Raw genomic sequence first — 22949 nt, 5'->3', positions numbered from 1 at the left:
GACCCCCTCAATTATAGACCTGTATCATTGACAAGTGTAATAGTGAAAGTATTGGAAAAGCTAATCAAAACTAAATGGGTAGAACACCTGGAGAGAAATGATATAATATCAGACAGACAGTATGGTTTTCGATCAGGAAGATCCTGTGTATCGAATTTACTCAGTTTCTATGATCGGGCCACAGAGATATTACAGGAAAGAGATGGCTGGGTTGACTGCATCTATCTGGACCTAAAAAAGGCTTTCGACAGAGTTCCACATAAGAGGTTGTTCTGGAAACTGGAAAATATTGGAGGGGTGACAGGTAAGCTTCTATCATGGATGAAAAATTTTCTGACTGATAGAAAAATGAGGGCAGTAATCAGAGGCAATGTATCGGAATGGAGAAATGTCACAAGTGGAGTACCACAGGGTTCAGTTCTTGCACCAGTGATGTTTATTGTCTACATAAATGATCTACCAGTTGGTATACAGAATTATATGAACATGTTTGCTGATGATGCTAAGATAATAGGAAGGATAAGAAATTTAGATGATTGTCATGCCCTTCAAGAAGACCTGGACAAAATAAGTATATGGAGCACCACTTGGCAAATGGAATTTAATGTTAATAAATGTCATGTTATGGAATGTGGAATAGGAGAACATAGACCCCACACAACCTATATATTATGTGAGAAATCTTTAAAGAATTCTGATAAAGAAAGAGATCTAGGAGTGGTTCTAGATAGAAAACTATCACCTGAGGACCACATTAAGAATATTGTGCAAGGAGCCTATGCAATGCTTTCTAACTTCAGAATTGCATTTAAATACATGGATGGCGATATACTAAAGAAATTGTTCATGACTTTTGTTAGGCCAAAGCTAGAATATGCAGCTGTTGTGTGGTGCCCATATCTTAAGAAGCACATCAACAAACTGGAAAAGGTGCAAAGACATGCTACTAAGTGGCTCCCAGAACTGAAGGGCAAGAGCTACGAGGAGAGGTTAGAAGCATTAAATATGCCAAAACTAGAAGACAGAAGAAAAAGAGGTGATATGATCACTACGTACAAAATAGTAACAGGAATTGATAAAATCAACAGGGAAGACTTCCTGAGACCTGGAACTTCAAGAACAAGAGGCCATAGATTTAAACTAGCTAAACACAGATGCCGAAGAAATATAAGAAAATTCACCTTCGCAAATAGAGTGGTAGACGGTTGGAACAAGTTAAGTGAGAAGGTGGTGGAGGCCAAGACCGTCAGTAGTTTCAAAGCGTTATACGACAAAGAGTGCTGGGAAGACGGGACACCACGAGCGTAGCTCTCATCCTGTAACTACACTTAGGTAATTACACTTAGGTAATTACATACGCGGGGCCTCGTAGCCTGGTGGATAGCGCGCAGGATTCGTAATTCTGTGGCGCGGGTTCGATTCCCGCACGAGGCAGAAACAAATGGGCTAAGTTTCTTTCACCCTGAATGCCCCTGTTACCTAGCAGTAAATAGGTACCTGGGAGTTAGTCAGCTGTCACGGGCTGCTTCCTGGGGTGTGTGTGTGTGGTGTGGAGAAGAAAAAAAAAAAAAAAAAAAAAAAAAAAAGTAGTTAGTAAACAGTTGATTGACAGTTGAGAGGCGGGCCGAAAGAGCAAAGCTCAACCCCCCGTAAAAACACAACTAGTAAACACACATACATACACATACATATATACACAAGAATGAGGGAAGGAGATGTACCGTCAGTACTGGATCTAGTATTCACCAGGAAAGAAGAAGGGATATTTGACATCCAGTACCTTCCTCCCTTGGGAAAGAGTGATCACGTCCTGTTAGACATTGATTATGCTTTAAGATACCATCTAGAAGAAAATGGGGACATTGAAACAGTTGATAAACTCGATTTAAGGAGAGGCAACTATGGGGAACTCCAAAAATTTTTTAATGAGTGTAATTGGGCAAAATTGTTGCTAGGTAGGGAAGTAAATGAAATGTATGCCAAATTTTTTAAAATATACGAGGAAGGCACACAAACATTCATACCAAAACAGAGATGCAGGCCCAGAAAACAGGATTGGTTCGACAGAAATTGTGAGAGGGCAAGAGACCAAAAGACACAAAAATGGAATCAGTATAGGAAGAGGCCAAACCCCCAAACATACCAGCGATACAAAGATGCGAGAAACAACTATACAGCAGTAAGGAGAGAGGCAGAAAGGAATTTTGAAAAAGGGATAGCGGATAAATGTAAAACAGAACCGGGCCTATTCTACAAATTCATAAACAACAAATTGCAGGTAAAGGATAATATCCAGAGGTTGAAAATGGGAAACAGATTCACGGAAAATGAAAAGGAAATGTGTGAAACATTAAATGAAAAGTTCCAAAGTGTGTTTGTACAAAATGAAATCTTCAGAGAACCAGACACAATAAGAATTCCAGAGAACAACATAGAGCAGATAGAGGTGTCTAGAGATGAAGTGGAAAATATGCTAAAGGAGCTCGGTAAGAACAAAGCAGCTGGCCCAGATCGCGTTTCACCATGGGTTCTGAGAGAATGTGCATCTGAGCTCAGCATTCCACTTCACCTGATCTTTCAGGCATCCCTGTGTACAGGAATCGTAGCAGACGTGTGGAAACAGGCTAACATAGTTCCAATCTACAAAAGTGGCAGCAGGGAAGACCCCCCTCAATTATAGACCTGTATCATTGACAAGTGTAATAGTGAAAGTATTGGAAAAACTAATCAAAACTAAATGGGTAGAACACCTGGAGAGAAATGATATAATATCAGACAGACAGTATGGTTTTCGATCTGGAAGATCCTGTGTATCGAATTTACTCAGTTTCTATGATCGAGCCACAGAGATATTACAGGAAAGAGATGGTTGGGTTGATTGCATCTATCTGTACCTAAAAAAGGCTTTCGACAGAGTTCCACATAAGAGGTTGTTCTGGAAACTGGAAAATATTGGAGGGGTGACAGGTAAGCTTCTATCATGGAAGATAAATTTTCTGACTGATAGAAAAATGAGGGCAGTAATCAGAGGCAATATATCTGAATGGAGAAATGTCACAAGTGGAGTACCACAGGGTTCAGTTCTTGCACCAGTGATGTTTATTGTCTACATAAATGATCTTCCAGTTGGTATACAGAATTAAATGAACATGTTTGTTGATGATGCTAAGATAATAGGAAGGATAAGAAATTTAGATGATTGTCATGCCCTTCAAGAAGACCTGGACAAAATAAGTATATGGAGCACCACTTGGCAAATGGAATTTAATGTTAATAAATGTCATGTTATGGAATGTGGAATAGGAGAACATAGACCCCACACAACCTATATATTATGTGAGAAATCTTTAAAGAATTCTGATAAAGAAAGAGATCTAGGGGTGGTTCTAGATAGAAAACTATCACCTGAGGACCACATAAAGAATATTGTGCAAGGAGCCTATGCTATGCTTTCTAACTTCAGAATTGCATTTAAATACATGAATGGCGATATACTAAAGAAATTGTTCATGACTTTTGTTAGGCCAAAGCTAGAATATGCAGCTGTTGTGTGGTGCCCATATCTTAAGAAGCACATCAACAAACTGGAAAAGGTACAAAGACATGCTACTAAGTGGCTCCCAGAACTGAAGGGTAAGAGCTATGAGGAGAGGTTAGAAGCATTAAACATGCCAAAACTAGAAGACAGAAGAAAAAGAGGTGATATGATCACTACGTACAAAATAGTAACAGGAATTGATAAAATCGACAGGGAAGATTTCCTGAGACCTGGCACTTCAAGAACAAGAGGTCATAGCGATAAAATCGACAGGGAAGATTTCCTGAGACCTGGCACTTCAAGAACAAGAGGTCATAGCGATAAAATCGACAGGGAAGATTTCCTGAGACCTGGCACTTCAAGAACAAGAGGTCATAGCTTTAAAGTACCTAAACACAGATGCCGAAGAAATATAAGAAAATTCACCTTCGCAAAAAGAGTGGTAGACGTTGGAACAAGTTAAGTGAGAAGGTGGTGGAGGCCAAGCCGTCAGTAGTTTCAAAGCGTTATATGACAAAGAGTGCTGGGAAGACGGGACACCACGAGCGTAGCTCTCATCCTGTAACTACACTTAGGTAATTACATACATACATACATACACATACATACATACACATACATACACATACATACATACACATACATACATACATACATACACATACATACATACACATACATACACATACATACATACACATACATACATACACATACATACATACACATACATACATACATACACATACATACATACACATACATACATACACATACATACATACATACACATACATACATACACATACATACATACACATACATACATACATACACATACATACACATACATACATACACATACACACACAACGTACAATAGCAGCAATATTATCTGCCTATTGTATTTAATACTGTATGAGTAAATGGTGTCGGATTTTCAGACAACCCACAACAATGATCTAAATCTGGGGTACTGTACCTATTTTGCTGCTAGGTGATCAGGTGAAAGGAAACATGCCTAATCATTGCTATCCTGCCTATGAATTGAACCCTAATCTCTCAACTGTGAACTGAGGACATTGACCACTGTGTCACAAAATGTCACAAAGCATTCAAAACTTTTACCAAGAATGTGTGGAAATTAGCAAACTATCAAACTGTAAATACAGTATTATCCTAACACCTTCCACAACAATTTTCCCTGCTCATCATCATGTGGCAGGCCAGGCCCTTTCGGGCTCCAGTTAGCTTGCCTCATCACAACACACTAAAGCACACTAGGACAAAACAACAAATAAGACAGGAGCACAAGGCAGACACTGGGAACTACTGAGGGGACCACCAGACACAGGAGCTTACCTGTAACATACAAAATCTGCACCGATAAATAATGAAACACACTGCCAACAGAATATAAGCTTTGAGATAATCTAGACCAAAGTTGGTGGAAAAATTGAGGAACATGGATGTTTAGCTACAAAACACCAGCGTTGATTGTAATGAAATGCCATTTTCTGGGTGAGCCCGGAGGCTCCCTGAAGCTATCCGAACTGATATGTGCTATATTAGTTTGAGGTCATCAGTCACAGGAGTCACTGGAACACTTACTAGGGACAGAAGAGCCTCCAATAGCAACAGGTGGACCCATTGTGAAATAAACACCATCAATACATTCGATATAACAAACACAGTCACTGAGAGGGGTGTCGACGAAATACATGCAAACTTCGTTATGCAAGCCCCTTGGGTATCGCTGCCAGCAGATTTTAAGATTATGGCTCTTGAGGGAAAAAAGAACTAGACTAATCCTCATCTGTTATATAATATTGCACAGATGCAAATAGAAGCAAACTTGGTATCTGACAGCTTCACATACTTCACAGATGGATCAGTAGACCAGCAGGGATAAGAAACCAGAGCTGCAGTTAAGGCAGGAAACTCTGTAAATAGTTGGGAGACCCTCAAACAGGTGCTCAACTTTACAGAGATGCTAGCCACTCAAAAGGCTTTGGAACATGCTCTTACTGAACACCGACAACATGTTTTCATACAGATTCGAGAACTGCCATTGAAACCTTGCAAACAAGAACCCATACATGACAGCATCCATCTGATAACAAATGTCATATTATTAATGCAAATACTCAAACTTCAAGGCCGTCGGGTACTTATCAACTGGGTGCCAAGTCATGTGGGAATAACAGGAAATGACATTGCAGATGAAGCTGCAAAACTTGCAACTAAGCAAAGAAATGTAGACATTTATATACCACAGTTTATCACAGATTAAGAAAGTAATTAGAAACAGAGCAATGCAGTTGATGTACAGTGACCACAACACAGCAGTTGCAACATCAGGATCTGCGGGTTGGTACAAGAATTCAACCAACTATGAACCACTTATTTTGATGAAAGGGAACAGTAGAACAACAGAAGTACACTTACATTGCATTAGGCTTGGATACCTATGTACATGGAAAATAGGCTTACAGGTTCCAGAAGATGAGAGGAAATGGGAGCGGGAGCAAGCTCACTGGAGCCGGCAGCCCCCCTCAGTTCTTGAACGATGAAAACCGCTGATGGGAGGGAGCATGTGTGAAGCCTCCGGGACCCACCCAGAAAATGGCGTTTCATTACATTCCAGAAATGCAGAAAAGAAAAGGAGGAAGAATAAAAAGAAAAAAGAAGGAGAAGGCTGCCAACGAACAAAACGACCACCTGGACCAAACGACTACCTGGACCGCTGCACTATAAAGAGTTGGCGGTATACGGCATGAGATGTCGATCCAGAAAAAGCCACGCAAGGACAAAACAAACTGGTCTGAAACCAAAGAAAGCCAATGAAGAGAAAGAAAAAGATGGAAAGACTGCCAGGAAACTCCATACTATCGCCAAGACGAAGACTGCCTGTGAGACACCATCAAAGAAACCACCTAATCACCATACAAATGGCAATACACACGCTCCTGAAATGTTGTGCGGAGCAGAAAAGCGAACCAACACGGTATCTCACCGGCCCGACCTGCCAAAAGAGGCAGTACCATAGAAAAATGCCCGGATTCAGACACCAAGCAAGTAGCGCCTGAAACCAAGGCTGTGCTGGCCACCTTGGAGCCAGGAGAATCATTCACCCCAGATAAGAATCTAGCTAAGCCAGAATCCAGAGCAACAGCTAGACCGGGTGGGGGGGGAGGTACAGGAACCCCCACCTCGACCAGTCCTGCCGAAAAACATTTACCACGAGGGCCTCGCAGTCAGGGAATAACGCAAGTACAGTGGGAGATGCCAAGACTACGCCAATGCAATGAGGTCCACCTTCGGGGCACATGTACATCCGGCAAAGCCAAAAGAAGAAGGCTGCTTGGACCGGCCACTCCATGGAAAGAGGAAGGAAGTGAAACAGGCCATCTGCCAGGATGTTGCCCCCCACCCCCACCCACCCATTGAACATGAACAGCGTGTCAAGCTAAACCTCGAGTACCCAGCAGCAGAGCTACGTGAAGTAACCAGCCCCAAAGAGCCACGGGCCGAAATAACCTCCCCCCTTTCCGGTTGAGACAATGAACCATGGGGAAGCAGTCCGAAAGGAGCCGGACGCTGAGCCCCGAGGAAGCCGAATCTGTTGCAGCACCTGACGCACTGCTGCAAACTCCCACACCATGCTGTAAGCCCAATGTAAGGACAGCCCCCAACGCCCCTGGCCTGACTGGTGAGTACTGGTCACCAAACCCCAACTGAGGAACAAGGTATCCGTAAACACATTGAGTGAGGGAAGAGGAAAGCACCATGGCACCAAACCCCAAAAAACCCAAAGAGGAAGCCTGTGATGCAGCAACCGGCATAAGAACACCAGGAAACGAACCCAGCGATCACAAGAGCGGTGAAAGAGGCCGCTCTGAAGATACCAGAACAGCCTCCAAAGCCAAACCCTGCCCAGTGGATAAACCAACAGAGTTCAAGTTCCCACACAGCTGCTCAAGAAACTGTCCAGTGACCCGGGTCCCCTTCAAAAACAGCTGAAGGTGGGACTGCAACCGAAGCAGAGCTGCAGGAGGGAGAGAAAGGGACGCAGTCCAAGAAACCCACACTAGACTCAGCCAAGTCCGAACCAGGGACAGAACCAACTGGGACATCTGCCAAGTTACCAGGAACTTGAACGCAGCAAGCTGGGAAAGAAACAGAACCCCAGCTAGCAGACAGGCAGGGAGCCCACAACCTCCGAAAAGATGAATCTGAGGAACAAACAAGGGTACTCAGAAACAAACCTGGGGAGGGGGGCCTACCTACCACATTTGTCGGAGGACAAGACACACAATGTGCAAGTTGTGCGTTACGTGCGTTAAAAAAGTAGCCCCAAGTCTAAAACGGCTGTAATGCAGATGGGATACCAAGCGCCATAGACTAGGAAGCCGGACGAGTATACAGGGCAAGGTTGTCAAAATTGGTGCCAATAAGAAAATGAAAATCAAGCCAATGACCAAAGGCTGTGAACACAAGACTGAGGGAATATACAGAAATACCACAGTCTCGTAAACAAGACAAGACTGCCCTGGGAAAACAAGACTGGGAGACATGACCCACCACCAAAAATTTCTCCATGAAAGAGGGAAAACAGTGTAGAGGGGAAAAAAAATTGATAAAGCAACACTGTTAGTACACCCATAATGGGACACACGTGGACGCAGAGTACCCAAAAGAACCACTATTAGAAAGAACTTGACCAGTGGCAGAGTAGTAAGGAAATGGAATGTAGGAGGCAGTGATGTGGTGGAGGCTGACACCATACACAAGATCAACCGTTACTTGAAAAGAGCTCAAGTAACTCAGGAATGTATACACCAGTAGAACAACGGATGAGAGGCGGGCTGAAAGAGCCAAAGCACAACCCCCGCAAGCACAACTAGACGAATTCTAACTTACCAAAACTACTGACGACATATCAACAGTGATGAGGAAAGCTCTCACCAATTAACGAATCTTCCAACCTATTTTATAGCAGACATAACCCACATCTGAGACATGTTATACATAAGGGAATGACCGAATTATCGGAAAGAACAACGGTTCATTAACAAAATGAAAAATGTTCCTAAAATTGGAGATAGAAATGATTAATTTTCAACCGCCCGGCAGGCATTTGCAGACAACGACTAATCCCGGATAAGTTGAAACGTTGATAAGTTGTTGATAAATGAATAAGTTGAAACACCAGCAGGGAACGAGGCCGACAAGACTCTGAGTCAATGGTATCCATGACTCAACAGGCAACATGACGGAGGCAGTACGGATGATCGTCTCCCTGAGGCAGAGGCAACAAACAACCTTCAACTCTGCACAAAATTTGGAAGAAGTATTCATTGTACGACCAAGCCCACAGGGGGTTTTCCAGGGCCTGTAGGGTGAATTAGCCCCATGAGAAGTCTAGGTACTGGGGTCAGCTAAGCCAGTAGAACCCTGTCACGTAGCAGGCAAACTGACTACCAGTAGGAGCTATGAAACCTCAGGGGCAACAGAGGAGGACTACCAACACAATAAGGCTTGCCTAATAAGAAGCTAAGCAGACCACCTCCGTCGAAACAAGGCGAGAACGCCAGAGAATGAAAAGAAAATGAAAACAAAATCCCCGAAGACACACAACAAACTGGCAGTCAGAGAGAACCATCAGCTACTGTGTTGAAGTAAAGCTAGCTGCGCCAGCTAGCTTTAGCCAGTGGCAGTGTGCCCCTCCCAGCCAATAAAACTCCCTTACCCGGGGCAAGACGGAAAGCCCTAGACCCCCAACATAACCCAAGAGGGAAGGCAACTTCAAGCGACGAAGTCCTCAAACGATCTATTTATTTATTAATCAAAGGGGATTTATTTATTTATCGAAGCGTTAGTAATAAGACACATGGTGTCGTTCTTCAGGTATATCTTGTTTTGGTTAGGGCCCCATTTAGATTATGCAGTTCAGTTTTGGTTGCCGTACTATAGAATGAATATAAATTCACTAGAAAGCGTCCAGCATACAATGACCAAGTTAATCTTCCAAATTAGAAACCTGTCATATGAAGAAAGACTGACAAAGCTTAAATTACATTCTCTAGAGAGGCAAAGAATTAGGGGTGACACGATACAGGTGCACAAGTGGAATACTGGTCATAACAAAGGGGATATTAATAGGGTATCAAAACCTAAATAGGGTATCAAAATTGTATTAATGAAGGATTATCTGATGTCTTTCTATTTTCATCTTTTAGGACATAGATTACACAGGTTAACCAGACGGTGGTCTGTTTTGATTCACCTACCTTTCTGGGTCCTTTCCTGGTCGATGGTGATTATTATTGGAAATTATCCAACACTAATATAGTGGAGTCTTAATTTACGACGGTAATCAGTTCCCAGAGACAGATCGTAAGTCGAAATATCGTAAGTCAAAGCGATTTTTCCCATAAGAAATAAAGGGAATGAAATTACCTGTAATCCATTATTCACCCTCCAAAATATTAATTTACAAATACATTTTATACTAAATACAATTTTTTTCTCTAACTACAATACAGAACATATGTTTATCTTACCTTTATGGAGGACTCTTGAAGGCATATGGAAGATGGTGAGGAGGTGGGAGGAGAGGTGTTACTGTTTGGAAGGTCGCATTTTTCTATCAAATTTACATCGTGACTCAAAATTATCGTAAGTCGGGGCAATCGTAAGTTGAGGTGCCACTGTACACCATTTTTTTTATAATAATACATCATTACTGTATTAACCACAGTAATTACTAATCTTACTAATTTGTAGAATTAATCCAATCAATGTTTTCTATTGTGAAGCTATTTTGCCAAATTCTTCCTAGTCTCAATGACACCGGGAGGCAGCGACAGGCTAAAACATGAATTCTCTCCACATTTAGTTGAATCTAAACAGAGTCCAGTTAATTACTTTCCTTTATTAGGGATAATATTTCTCATGTACATTAATTAATGACCTTCCAAATGCCTCCCAACACCTCAAACCAATTCTATTTGCTGACGACACAACCTTTATTTACTCCAGTCCTGACCCCCTTGCTCTAAATGTCACAGTGAATACTGAGCTAAATAAAGTCCATCTCTGGCTAACTGCCAACAAACTCGCCCTCAACATTGACAAAACTTTCTATATTTTGTTTGACAATAAATCCTCAAATCAAATAAATCTCAGGATAAACAATACCCAAATTTGTAACAAAGTAGATGGCAACTTCCTTGGCATTCTCATTGACCACAAGCTGAATTTCCAGGGACACATTCTAAATATATCAAAAAAAGTTTCAAAAACTGTTGACATTTTTTCTAAGATCAGATTTTATGTACCTCGCCCTGCCCTGGTGACACACTATTACTCTCTTATCTATCCTTATCTCAACTATGGTATTTGTGCTTGGGGTTCTACTACCCAAAATCATTTACGTACTCTAATTACTCAACACCAAGCTGCTATTAAGACAATATCTAACTCTGGCCCCAGACATTACTCAGTACCCGTACTCAAATCTCTAAATATGTTAGATATTAAGTCACTGCACATCCTCTCATGTGTATTTTATATATATAAAGTGCTGAACTGTAATGTCAATCCTGACCTTAAAAGCTTCCTAGAAGGTTGTAACAGATCCCATGAGCACCACACCAGGAACAAATACCTATTTGATATTCCAAGAGTACGACTTAATCAAACTAGAAATGCTTTACAAATCAACGGACCCAGAATGAAGAATGACCTTCCCGATCATGTTAAAGACTGTACCTCTCCCAACCAGTTTAAGATAAAAACTAAGTACTGTACTACCTAATTAACTCCATGTAACCTACCTCACCCCTAAAATGTCAACCCATGTCTACTATTTTAAACAATGCTGTTTGTTGACCAAATTGCATATTTGCCATTTTTACCTACTACACACAGAGAACACAATGTATATGGAAAGGCTCAGCCAGGCACTGCACGACGGTCAAGGACTGAGTGTCATGAGGCAAGAAAAGACCAAGGCATGGAAGACTAAAAAAAGATCTCGAAAGACAGGGCCGTGACCAACCGTGAAACGAATAACACAGATTGACAAGGAAGGTCATGAGAAGAAGCACACAATGGGCTAAACAAAACGCCACAACCAATCCCCAACACTCATCCTAAAACCATGAACCAGCGCCTTGCCGAAAGAGACACCAGACCGCATAAGCTCACCTGTAGAGCGTAGATTCTGGCTCATGGTCCCTGGTAAGCCAATAGAACTCCACGAATGATGGCATCTAGTAGTTTGGCACTGAATCAGTGTATGATAGCTTCAAGGGGGCTCCACCCCAAAAAAATATTGCATGTGACATACCTTTGCCATGGTTGGGGCACGAAGTGTGGTAATATTCAGGCGCTGACAGTGTACTCGCCATGGCAGTGTGCTCCAGCCAAACAGTGTGGAGGGAGTTGCTGCAAATACATTTTTACTTAAATATTTTAATGTCTTTGAATGGTTTTATAGTCAGTCACATGCTATCCGAACCTCTCGGGATCGAGACGAATAGATAAAATGTTGTGTTCGGATAGGTGATTAGTCATCCTGATAAGCTACGAGGAAAAATTTACAATTTTGTTGCAGAAATTCAACAGTGTTTTGTTTGTATTCACCTGACCCGAAAGCTGAGTGGACAGCGTTATGGATTTGTAGTCCTGAGGGTCCGGATTCGATCCCCAGTGAAGGCAGAACCAAATGGGCAGAGTTTCTTTCACCCTGATGCCACTATTCACCTAGCAGTAAATAGGTACCTGGGAGTTAGACAGCTGATATGGGCTGCTTTCTGGGGGGAGGGGGTTGTAACAAAAAGGAGGCCTAGACGAGGACCGGGCCGCTAAGCCCCAAAATCATCTCAAGATAATCTCAAGATAACGAATGTACTGTATGTTCTGATCTGCCCCCTTCCCCCCCCACCTCCCCGCACCTGACTACCAGCAGTTGGCCACAACCCCCCTCTCCATGACCACCGTGGGTGGTGGAGGCCAAAACCGTCAATAATTTCAAAGCATTATATGACAAAGAGTGCTGGGGAGACGGGACAACATGAGCGTAGCTCTCATCCTGTAACTACACTTGGATAATTACCGGCGGACCGCCAACCACCCCTCCTCTCATCAGTTTGTTGAAAATTCGGTGATTTCACTTGATTGGATTTAATAATGCTTATACCTGTATACAGTGTATGTAACATTTTTATACCAAATTGTTTGTAAGTACAGTAATTGCTCTATCAAATGCTACGATGAAAATGAAGAATTCATAAAAAATTTATTTTTTATGAATATTTATACCAAGATTGATACATTTGGCTTATACAGGTAGAAATAAAGGCCAGTACATCATATTTGTGGCCTCCAATAATAGCTACAGAAATATGATTTTCATATGGAATTGTTCACTAATGATGGTTCTATTATGTGTCATGTTCAAAAGGATAAATAAATAACAAATAGATTTTATGTTTTTTTTTTTTTTTTTTGGTTTTGTTTGTAGTGGATGTAGGACTTCTAATTTCTTCACATGGAGGGGCGAGACAGTCTGGGGCTGACGGGTAGAACAAATTCTGCAGAGGAATGAATTGGCCTCGCCCCATATAACTCATTCAAATAAGGACACAATATAACTCATTCAAATAAGGACACATGGTATTAGCAAACACAGTTGTCAGAGCGGCATACATTATGGGAACAAAGACCGCAGGCTGTCTAGATTTAATGACACTACAGACGACTTGAGAAATACAAGCCCTGGAACAGGGAACCAGGGGAAACCAGATCAACCTGATCAACCTACAGAGTCCACCGAAGCAGAACTGGTGGCACAAAGGTAGTAGCAAAGAGCTGCCACCGGACAAAGCACATGATGCACCATCAGCCGAACCAACCACGAATACACAATCAAAGGACCCCTCCGGAAGCCAGCCGACTCATTCTTCGTTGAAAAAAGAGCTGGTTACAAAGCACCCACCAGGGCCAAAGTAACAAAACCCCTAGCACTGAAGAAGAGCATGAAGCTCACTCACTGCACAATCAAAGGCCATATAAATAAAATACAATGCCTTCAAAAAACAATCCTGGACTGAAGACGCCACTGTAAACCGAGCAGAAGAAAGAAAGAAAAGAATTCAAACTCTTGAGACCACACTGACGTGAAGAGGCCGACATCCGGGAAAGCCAGAGGAAGGAAGTGGCAACAAAGGCCTGTCTTCCATGGAGACAGGAAGGAACCAGATAAGACTGTCGGCCACAATGTTGCACACCCCAAAACATGAATGACAAACAGCCAAATCCCGAACTCGGCAGATGAGCTATTCGAAGAGAGTGGTACTTTTAAGAGACAGGGACTAAAGAGATCCCCGTCCCTTCCCCTCTCCTCAAGTTGAGACAATGAACCATGGGGGAGAATAGTCTGAATGGAGCAGGATCACAGAGCCAGGAGGAATCTGCACTCTGCCTGCCACACAGCCGCAAACTCCCAAAGCATACTGTGCGACCGACGAAGGGGAAGAGGCCAACATCCCTGGCTGGACTGGTGAGCGCCAGTCCAAAAGCAGAGGCGCCTGTGAAGATGCTGAGTGAGGGGTGGAGAAAGGTGCCAGGGAACCGAACCCCAAAAAGCCCAACGAGGATGTAGGCACCGCAGCAGCCAGAGCATGGCACCCAGGAGTCCACACCCAGTGATCGTGAGAGTCAAAAGGGGCTGCCCCGAAGAAACCAAAACAACCTCTGAAGCCAAACCCTACCTACCCAAAGACAAAGTTGAGGCTTCTGCACACTACTAACAGACGGTGCTGCAGCCAGAGCAAGGTCACAGGAGGCAGGGGAAAGTGACACCAACTGGGAGTCCCAAACTAGGCCCAACCAGATCCGAACTGGGGACGGAATCAACTGGGAACTGCTGTTAGTTCACCAAGAACCCAAACCTGGTGAGCTGGGAATGCCAGATCCCTGGCTAGCAGACATGCAGACTGGCTGGGTGCCCACACCAGCCAGTCGTCAAGGTAGGCCAACACCTGAGCACCTAAAAACCGAAGATGGACCGCTACAATCAGAGTTAAACATGCTAAAACACGAGGTACCAGATTTAGACCCATATGGTAGAACTTGAAAGTGGAAAGCCTGCAGCCCTATGACAAAACCTAACCAGTCCCTGATCCTCAGATAGATAGGAACGTGCTAATATATGTATTGGAGGTCCAGAGATCATCCAAGAGCCCGACTTGTTCTCAAACCAGACCTGGGACAATGTAATTATCTGAAACGAGGAGCACATGACGAACTGGTTCAACCTGGATAGGTCGAGAATGAGCTGAAGATCTGAAGAATCCCATTTCGGTACTGGAAATGGGTGAAAACCCCACCAAAAAAGAGAGAAAGTCGTTTTGACCACGTCTGAAGCTATCCTCTCCGAGATAACCCAATGAAGGCAAGGGTCATGGGGTCTGCCCCGAAAGGTCAAACCCCCCGAAGAAGGATGGACTTCACTGCAGGCTGCGAAACTACCCAAAAAGCCCACAAATCAGTGGACCAAGAGCAGGCAAACTGAGCCAGCTTCCCACCAGCTGCCCCATCAAAAGGGCGACCCACAAAAGGGCTGGCCCTACCCAAAGACAAAGTTTCAGGCCAAAGGCTGGCTTGAAACTCTAGAGCCAGCCATTTGATCAAAGGGAGCATGACACTGACCAGATGAAGAGGACAAAGCCTGAGGACAACAACCAACCCAGAAACTGGCATCATGGAGGACCCACCCTGACCAACAACAGGCGACGCCCTGGCTCAACCAAACCAATGGAGAAGGCGAGAACGATCACCTCAAAAACACAAGTCTGCCACAGGCTGACAAACGGCACCCGCAGCTGACAAAAACTGAGAAGCCACATCCTCAGGAAACAAAAAGAAGCAGAAGTGCATACGCCAAGTCCAAAGCCTGGGCCAGCACAACCTGCCGACACGTGAGACAGGAGGTGAAAAACAAAGAGACCGCCTCCCAAAGGATCTGAGCACACAACTTAAGGAAGGCCAATGATGCAGAAACAGCAGAGACCAAAACCCTGCAGGAGGAGCCTCACCGAGCACTCTCACATTCTCCGAGAGCCAATCAGAATGAAGTTCCAGGAGGATTAAGAAATGCATGACAGAAGTCAAGTGCAAGCGGGCACAAAGGTCATCTGCAAACAAAGCAGCCGACAGCTGCTTTGTCTTCGACAAGGTTGCAGACTTGAGCATGTAACTGCAACCAACCCACATCATGGGAAAGAGCAGGTGTGATGAGGCATACATTGGCTCAAAAGAACTCCCCAGAAACCTGCAACATAGTCTCTCACCACTGAAAAGTGTGCGTACGACAGAAACTGTGCCCCAAGCAGAAAACCATCTTTCTCCAGAGCCTGGAGGAATCCGAACTCTGCGGTTTTAGCCACACGGCCTTCAGTCAGCCTCTGCCTCCATCTGGATGCAGAATGGAGTCATCCTGCCAGCAAGGATGATTCCAGAACCTCATAATGCACTCAATAAGGGAAGAAAGAACCAGCTCGAAGGAAGACAGGTCCATAACCGAGGTGTAAACTGAGTTGCACAAGAGGTACATGGGCTCCTTCCTCCTGAGTCTTCATTGGGGGAACTCTGGAGGAAGGAGACCTTCAAAAGGACGAAACAAAGGAGCCCAAAGGCACTCAGAAATGAACCCTTGAGGGAAGTCGCACCAGCTGAAACTCTCATTAGGAGGAAGTAAGAAAAACCCCTCCCCCCTGCAACACAAGACCCTCCACAGAAGTGCTAAGGCCCACAAATGATCAAACACGACCTAGGGCCTCCCCTAGGTTGGACTCCCCCAAGATGGTCTCCCCTCAAATAATTCTGTGGTGTGTGGTAATAAAATCTCAGCAGAGTATAGAGCTACACACTATAACAAATATACAAAAATCTGCACTATACAAATAACTACACATATATAAAAAACACTAATCAACCAGCACTAATCTAAAAACACTAAAAAAGTCTAACAGCCAATTACGTACATGTAAACATACATTACACTAGCTGCAGTGGCTAAGCCAGCACTGCATGATACAAGACGACAGTATTTGGTATGAGATACCAATCAAGAGAGGAAAAAAGAAAAAAAGATAGGATAGGATGTGGCAAAAGAACACCACAAAGCCTTGTACTGCTGCTAAAATGAAGAATGCAACTCGGACACCATCAATGATGCCATTTTGTTTCCCATGCAAATGATGATAAACCCGCATCAGAAATACCAGCTGCATTGAGTGGAAGACGTCAAACCAGCAAAGTACATCACTGGGCCGACCTTCTGAAAGAGGTGGAGCCGCGGAAAAATGCCCAGGTTTGGGCACTGAGCAAGCAGCACCTGAAATCAAGGCTGAGCTGGCCATAAGGGAGCCAGAAGGTGCACCCTTTTCCAGTAGGTATCCAACCTGGCCAGGACCAGGAGCAGCACTAGACCATGGGAAAAAGGTAAAGGAATGTTACGAACCCGACATCTTCATCGGAGCAGAGAGTACTGACTTCAGCGCCATCTGTGAGTCTGCTCCCTAATCCCCACAGTATTGGATGTCATATGGACGACACCATCGAGTGGTGACAGCCTGATTACTGCAAAATGGCTCACGATTCCTGCTTTAGTCAACCAGTGAGGTCGTAGCGAGTGACCTCTGGTGAGGTGACGATTCAAGACCAGATCCATCTGTTGTCACTACGAGCAGAATGTCAATGTCCGAATAAGTGAGTGTTGCTTCCTGGTTTCACCAGTACCCTATAACTGATGACGTGCCTGTATCCACAGAGGTGACGCGGGGCAGCAGTGGTACTGAGGAAAGCAGTATACCTTGGGCAGCCTAAACTCTCCCAACTTAGTTCCGCCTGATGACTAAGTGAGCCACCGCCGACTAGGAACAGTGTAGTTTCTGATTTCTGCTAGTGGAATAGCAGTGGAAGAATTCGGCGTATCCCGGGACTACCTAAGGGGAGAGTCGACCGACAGTGAGGTGCCATTGAGGAGCATTACTAGCCCATTGCTAGAGGCTCCTGCCAGGGGTTCGCTACCCCTGTATTTGTCCATGTAGTGGCCCCAATCAGAGCATGGCTGAGGATTTCTGACAGCACTTAGCTGGAGAGTGATTGTGGGCAATCATCACAAGAGGCATCTAGTGATACTGTTGGTAGGCTGGCCCACAACAAGGGTAGACTCGTTGGTGTTCCCCAGTACTGGTTGAGGACGGTACTGTATGTTGAGGAAACACAGAAGTTGACAAAGGCTGCATCGTGTTAGTATCGAGGAGTGCTCAGTGTCCTATGTGAGAGCGACAAGTAAATATCCACGTGTAGTAATAATATTTCATTTTCTATTTTCTATTTAAGGTGATGGGAAGGTACTAATAAGTTAAGTGACTATATTGATAAAGGATTAAGTGTTGTGTTCATCCCTCCCCTCTTTTATTATTTTGCATTACCTAGCCAACTCCTTGAAGGCCACTACCGACTTGGGGTCGGATACTATTACTTAGGGTCATCGATCAAGAACCCGGTTGATACCCATAGTGGCAGTAACAAGGAACCTTCACCGTGACCAATCCAGCTGAAAAGCATCCACTGCGAGAGCCTCGCAATCAGGGAACAGAGCTGTGTAAAAAGGAAGGCGCCGAGATCATGCCAATGCATAGAGGTGCCAGAATGTCTGACAAAGTCACAGGAAGGAGGCAGCATCGATAGTCCACTCCATGGAAATGGGGAGGAATTAGAATAGAGGGTCAGCAAGGACATTGGACACTCCCTAAACATGAACCGTTTGGAGAATCAAAACTCCGAGAACCCAGCAGATGGGCAATCCAAAGAGTCCAGCTCCAAAGAGGCAGGGACCAAAACGAACCTTCCCTACTTAGCAGTGAAAGACACAGCAGAGGTAGGCCCCATGGTGACGTGTGGAATGTGGCCCCCCAAGCCCCAAGGGGAGTACTTATTGGGCACCAAGGGAAGGAAACCCTAGGCGCATGCAGCCCGAGTACCGTAGAATATTATTCCTGGCTCACACACCACCTGTAGACACACCACGCCACAAGGCACAGAACTGTAAGCAAAAACTGGAGCCAGAGGCACCTGACCTGCCAGTATCACATCAGCCAAGAACTGCTGGTTGGATAGCCGGTGTGAGGGTCTGGGGCTTCCTCCCGGGGGAGGGGGCAGGTTGCTCAGACAACGGCGCGGCAACGTGATGACATCATGCTCATTTGCTAATTTTTGTTGGGGAGTTCTGTCCACTCGTTTGGCTATCAGTAGCAATATTTTCACCAGAATAGAGGGTTTTGTTTTGGAGCGCCTATCTTTCTGGATGCCAGACCCGGTTGATGGCAGACATCGAATGTTCCCAACCACACGGGGGTTTCTATAGGTCATTGCTCCTCGTGCCTCTCCCAACCTGGCTCGTGATTCCCGATAGGCAAGAACTCCATGCACTTTAACCGATGCCAGAAAGCTAATACTGTACAGTAGTTACATATCAGCCTGGACAGCTCCGAGGAGCAGACAGGGCTTCCCTCAGAAAACTTTTTTTATCCAAGTCATTGTCAATTATGAGACAAGATAACACACTAGCTACTTTGAATACTTTCCAAAAAGTAGCAAAACCTTAATGAAATGATCATACAAAATTGGAAACCAGTTACCTTACCTTACCTTGAGGTTACCTTGAGGTGCTTCCGGGGCTTAGCGTCCCTGCGGCCCGGTCGTTGACCAGGCCTCCTGGTTGCTGGACTGATAAACCAGGCTGTTGGATGCGGCTGCTCGCAGCCTGACGTATGAGTCACAGCCTGGTTGATCAGGTATCCTTTGGAGGTGCTTATCCAGTTCTCTCTTGAACACTGTGAGGGGTCGGCCAGTTATGCCCCTGAAGCCCCTTATGCCAGTTTGAGTAAGAATACTGATTACCTGATTTAATATTACCTGATTTAATGAATACTGATTTAACAGTCTCAGTGGTGTAGTGGTAAGACACTCGCCTGGCGTTCCGCGAGCGCTATGTCATGGGTTCGTATCCTGGCCGGGGAGGATTTACTGGGCGCAATTCCTTAACTGTAGCCTCTGTTTAACGCAACAGTAAAATGTGTACTTGGATGAAAAAACGATTCTTCGCGGCAGGGGATCGTATTCCAGGGACCTGCCCGAAACGCTACGCGTACTAGTGGCTGTACAAGAATGTAACAACTCTTGTATATATCTCAAAAAAAAAAAAAACAAAAAAAAAAAAAAAAAAAAAAAAAAAAAAGATTAGTTTCTAAATCCTAAAAGAAAATCAATATTTATTATTCCTGTCAATAAAATGGACCTCATCTTGAATAAATCTGGAACTGTTTTCTACTGCCCAAAATGCAATGAGTTAGTGGCTTTACAAGAATGTAAAAACTTCAATGCTACGTTCTCTCATAAACCCAATGTACCTTCTTGTATATAAATAAATGAATACTCTGTCCAAATATTTAATAATTAAATATCTCTAACATAGCTACTGAAATAGCTATACTGTATTATATTTTAATTAGCTTTCTTAATAGTATAAATGGAAAATATTTATTGAATAAATAAATACTGTATATAAAACATGTTCTGAACTTTATCATGCTTAGGAAAAATTATAAGGTATTTGTTTACCTGTGGTTGATTTTAGGTCTTTATGATCTCATAATGTGGTCCTCATCTTGGTCTTCCCAAGAACAGCCTTGGCCTTGGAACAGAAAACTAAAATATCATTTAAATGTCACAAGTTGCAGAGCACTGCCTTCCAACTTGAAAAAATTCTAGTTTGTGGTCAAAAGTATTTCTCTCACAAAGCTATTAATAAAAATATCTTTGTAAAATGTCCAACTGCCAAGGTGATAAGACTTTATCTTAAAGATAATGTTCATGAGTCCTATATAGTTTATAAGCACCATCTGTTGCCTTTTAAAAATAATTGGGTTACCAACACTATTTTACTCAATTAGGACATTAGCTGCCAGGTGTTTCTCTTGAATGCACTAATATATGCCTTCTCATACTGCGACGGTACCTAAATCTCTTCCCACACTCGTAACACTGGTGGGGTTTCTCATCCGAATGCATCATCATATGAGTTTTCAGATCACCAAGGCGACTGAATCTTTTCCCACACTCATTACACAGGTGAGGTTTATCATCCGAATGCACCAATCTGTGAGTTTTCATAAGTCTAAGACGACTGAATCCCTTCCCACACTCAGGACATTCATGAGGCTTATCATCTGTATGCACCAGCCTGTGAGTCTTCAAATCTCCAGGACGACTGAATCCCTTCCCACAGTCAGGACATTCATGAGGTTTATCATCTGTATGCACAATCATGTGACTTATTATACTGGAACGTTTTCTGAATCGTTTCCCGCATTCAGCACACTCGAAAGGTTTAGCATCCGTATGTAGCGTCCTATGCGTATTCATATGTCCTAGTTGGCCGAATCTTTTCCCACACTCTGGACATTCATAAGGTTTGTCGCCTGTATGAACGATCATGTGAGTCTTCACATGAGCAAGTTGACTAAATCTTTTCCCACATTCAGGACACTCATACGGTTTAAAACCCAAATGCACCATCATGTGAACCTTCATATGAGCAGGTTGACTGAATCTTTTCCCACACTTTGGACATTCATGAGGTTTATCACCTGTATGCACTAGCATGTGACTCTTAACATTATTTCGGGCTTTGAACCTTTTTCCACACTCGGTACACTCAAAAGGCCTATCGTCAGAATGCACAATGCTGTGATTCTTCAAAGCTCCAAGACGACTGAATCTTTTCCCGCACTCGGTACACTCAAAAGGTCTGGCATCACTGTGCACTGTTCTATGTCTCTGCATTGTGCCAGATTGACTGAATCCTTTGCCACACTCGGGACACTCGTAAGGTTTATCACCAGTATGCACTAACATGTGACTTATTACACTTCTACGTTCTTTAAAGCTTCTCCCACACTCAAGACACTCGAAAGGTTTAAAATCCGTATGAATCCTCATGTGAGTCTTCATATGATCCAGACGATTAAATGATTTTCCACAATCTGGACACTCGTGAGGCTCCATTTTCGTTATAATTCGTGAAGTTAGTGACAATTATCTCCTGTAGATGACTGCAGAAGTTGCTTTCTAATATGGGGCGTCTCCAAAAGACACAACACTGTCGCAAAGTATCTTAATTAGTCTTGGGGAATGTCTCTAATAACTGCTGGGTCTGACGACCAGCTATACCATTCTGAAATCAAGAGAGAGGAGTCGACGGGATCTAAATGGGTTTCCCTTCACCTGGAGGACGTCGATACAACCCCCAAGAGAGGGCCAAACAGCCCATGAAACACAGGAAGCCAAAAGTCCACCAAAAACACAACGAAACCAGTGTTCTTGTCCAAGGTGGCAGCGTCAAGGTTGTGTCCAGAGGGAGAGGAGGCACAGAAGGTGGCACTGGGACGAGCCAGGAGGAACCAGCAAGCAGACAATGGGAGAGGCAGCACTGACGACCTTCCAGCAGGGGTGTGGCTGTGGTGGTGGTCCGGAGCCGCCTCTAACATCAGGGCTCAGGGAGCCTCACAGCCTGAGAGTCCCAACATTTTCTTTGACTTGGAGAAGGTTGGGGAGACTTTGGTATATCTGGGTGCCGAGTGTATTTTACCTGAATTTACCTGAGGGCCAGTAGTAGAGTTTACCACTAGTGACATCGACGAGGACAGGAAGCCGGCGGCTTGTCGAAGTCCCCCCCCTATTAGTCTTGATCTTTTCCAGCTATACTTTAAAAGTTAACAGAGTTTTTGACATTTACGCCTTCGCCAGGTAAGCTGTTCCATGGTTTTACTACTACCATGTGAAACTCTTCCTTGAGAGATGCAATAGAACACTTAATCACCACACCAGAAATAAATAACTTTGATATCCTAGTTTAGTTTAGTTCATTTATTATGCCCCCCATACCCATCTTGTGGGCGGTAGTGGAAAGGGTTACAGAGGCACATAATGGGCTCAGGGACTGAACCCCACAATTCATTTAGCTAAGCAAGTTACAATCGTGATGAGCTAGTTACAAAATTCAATATAAGTCGTCACATCAACAATGGGTTCGAGATCGACCTCAAGTACAGGTTCTAAATTAAGCAACTGACATATGTGGAGAGCTAGTGTCACAATTGATATGTTTGTCCTGCACACCGCCCCCCATCCAGTGGGCAGCGGTGGATAGGTTACACCGCCCCCCATCCAGTGGGCAGCGGTGGATAGGTTAGTACAGACATTAATGACTATCTTTCAGGTAACTATCCACAGTCTCTGTACCTAAAGCCTATTAATTCCACTGACGTCA

At 43.9% G+C, this 22949-nt stretch overlaps 1 protein-coding gene across 2 annotated transcripts in view; it reads right to left on the bottom strand.

Moving 5' to 3' along the window:
- LOC123754130 (zinc finger protein 708) overlaps nucleotides 1-22182 on the bottom strand; it is a 34588-nt gene extending 12406 nt beyond the window's left edge. The window contains exons 1-2 of one of the 2 annotated variants that reach the window (XM_045736329.2): nucleotides 20240-22182; nucleotides 11895-11992 (exon numbers count right to left, since the gene is read on the bottom strand). In XM_045736329.2, coding sequence (XP_045592285.1) covers nucleotides 20576-21685 — 1110 coding nt within the window. In that variant the 5' untranslated portion in view covers nucleotides 21686-22182 and the 3' untranslated portion in view covers nucleotides 11895-11992; nucleotides 20240-20575. The remainder of the gene's footprint in view (nucleotides 1-11894; nucleotides 11993-20239) is intronic. The other variant, XM_045736331.2, reaches the window with a different exon arrangement.
- Between the last annotated feature and the right edge of the window lie 767 nt (nucleotides 22183-22949).

This window comes from Procambarus clarkii, chromosome 6 (genome assembly GCF_040958095.1).
Source record: "Procambarus clarkii isolate CNS0578487 chromosome 6, FALCON_Pclarkii_2.0, whole genome shotgun sequence".
Classification (NCBI taxonomy): Eukaryota; Metazoa; Arthropoda; class Malacostraca; order Decapoda; family Cambaridae; genus Procambarus; species Procambarus clarkii.
Note: the sequence above shows the minus strand (reverse complement) of the source record. Positions and strands in the feature narration are given on the sequence as shown.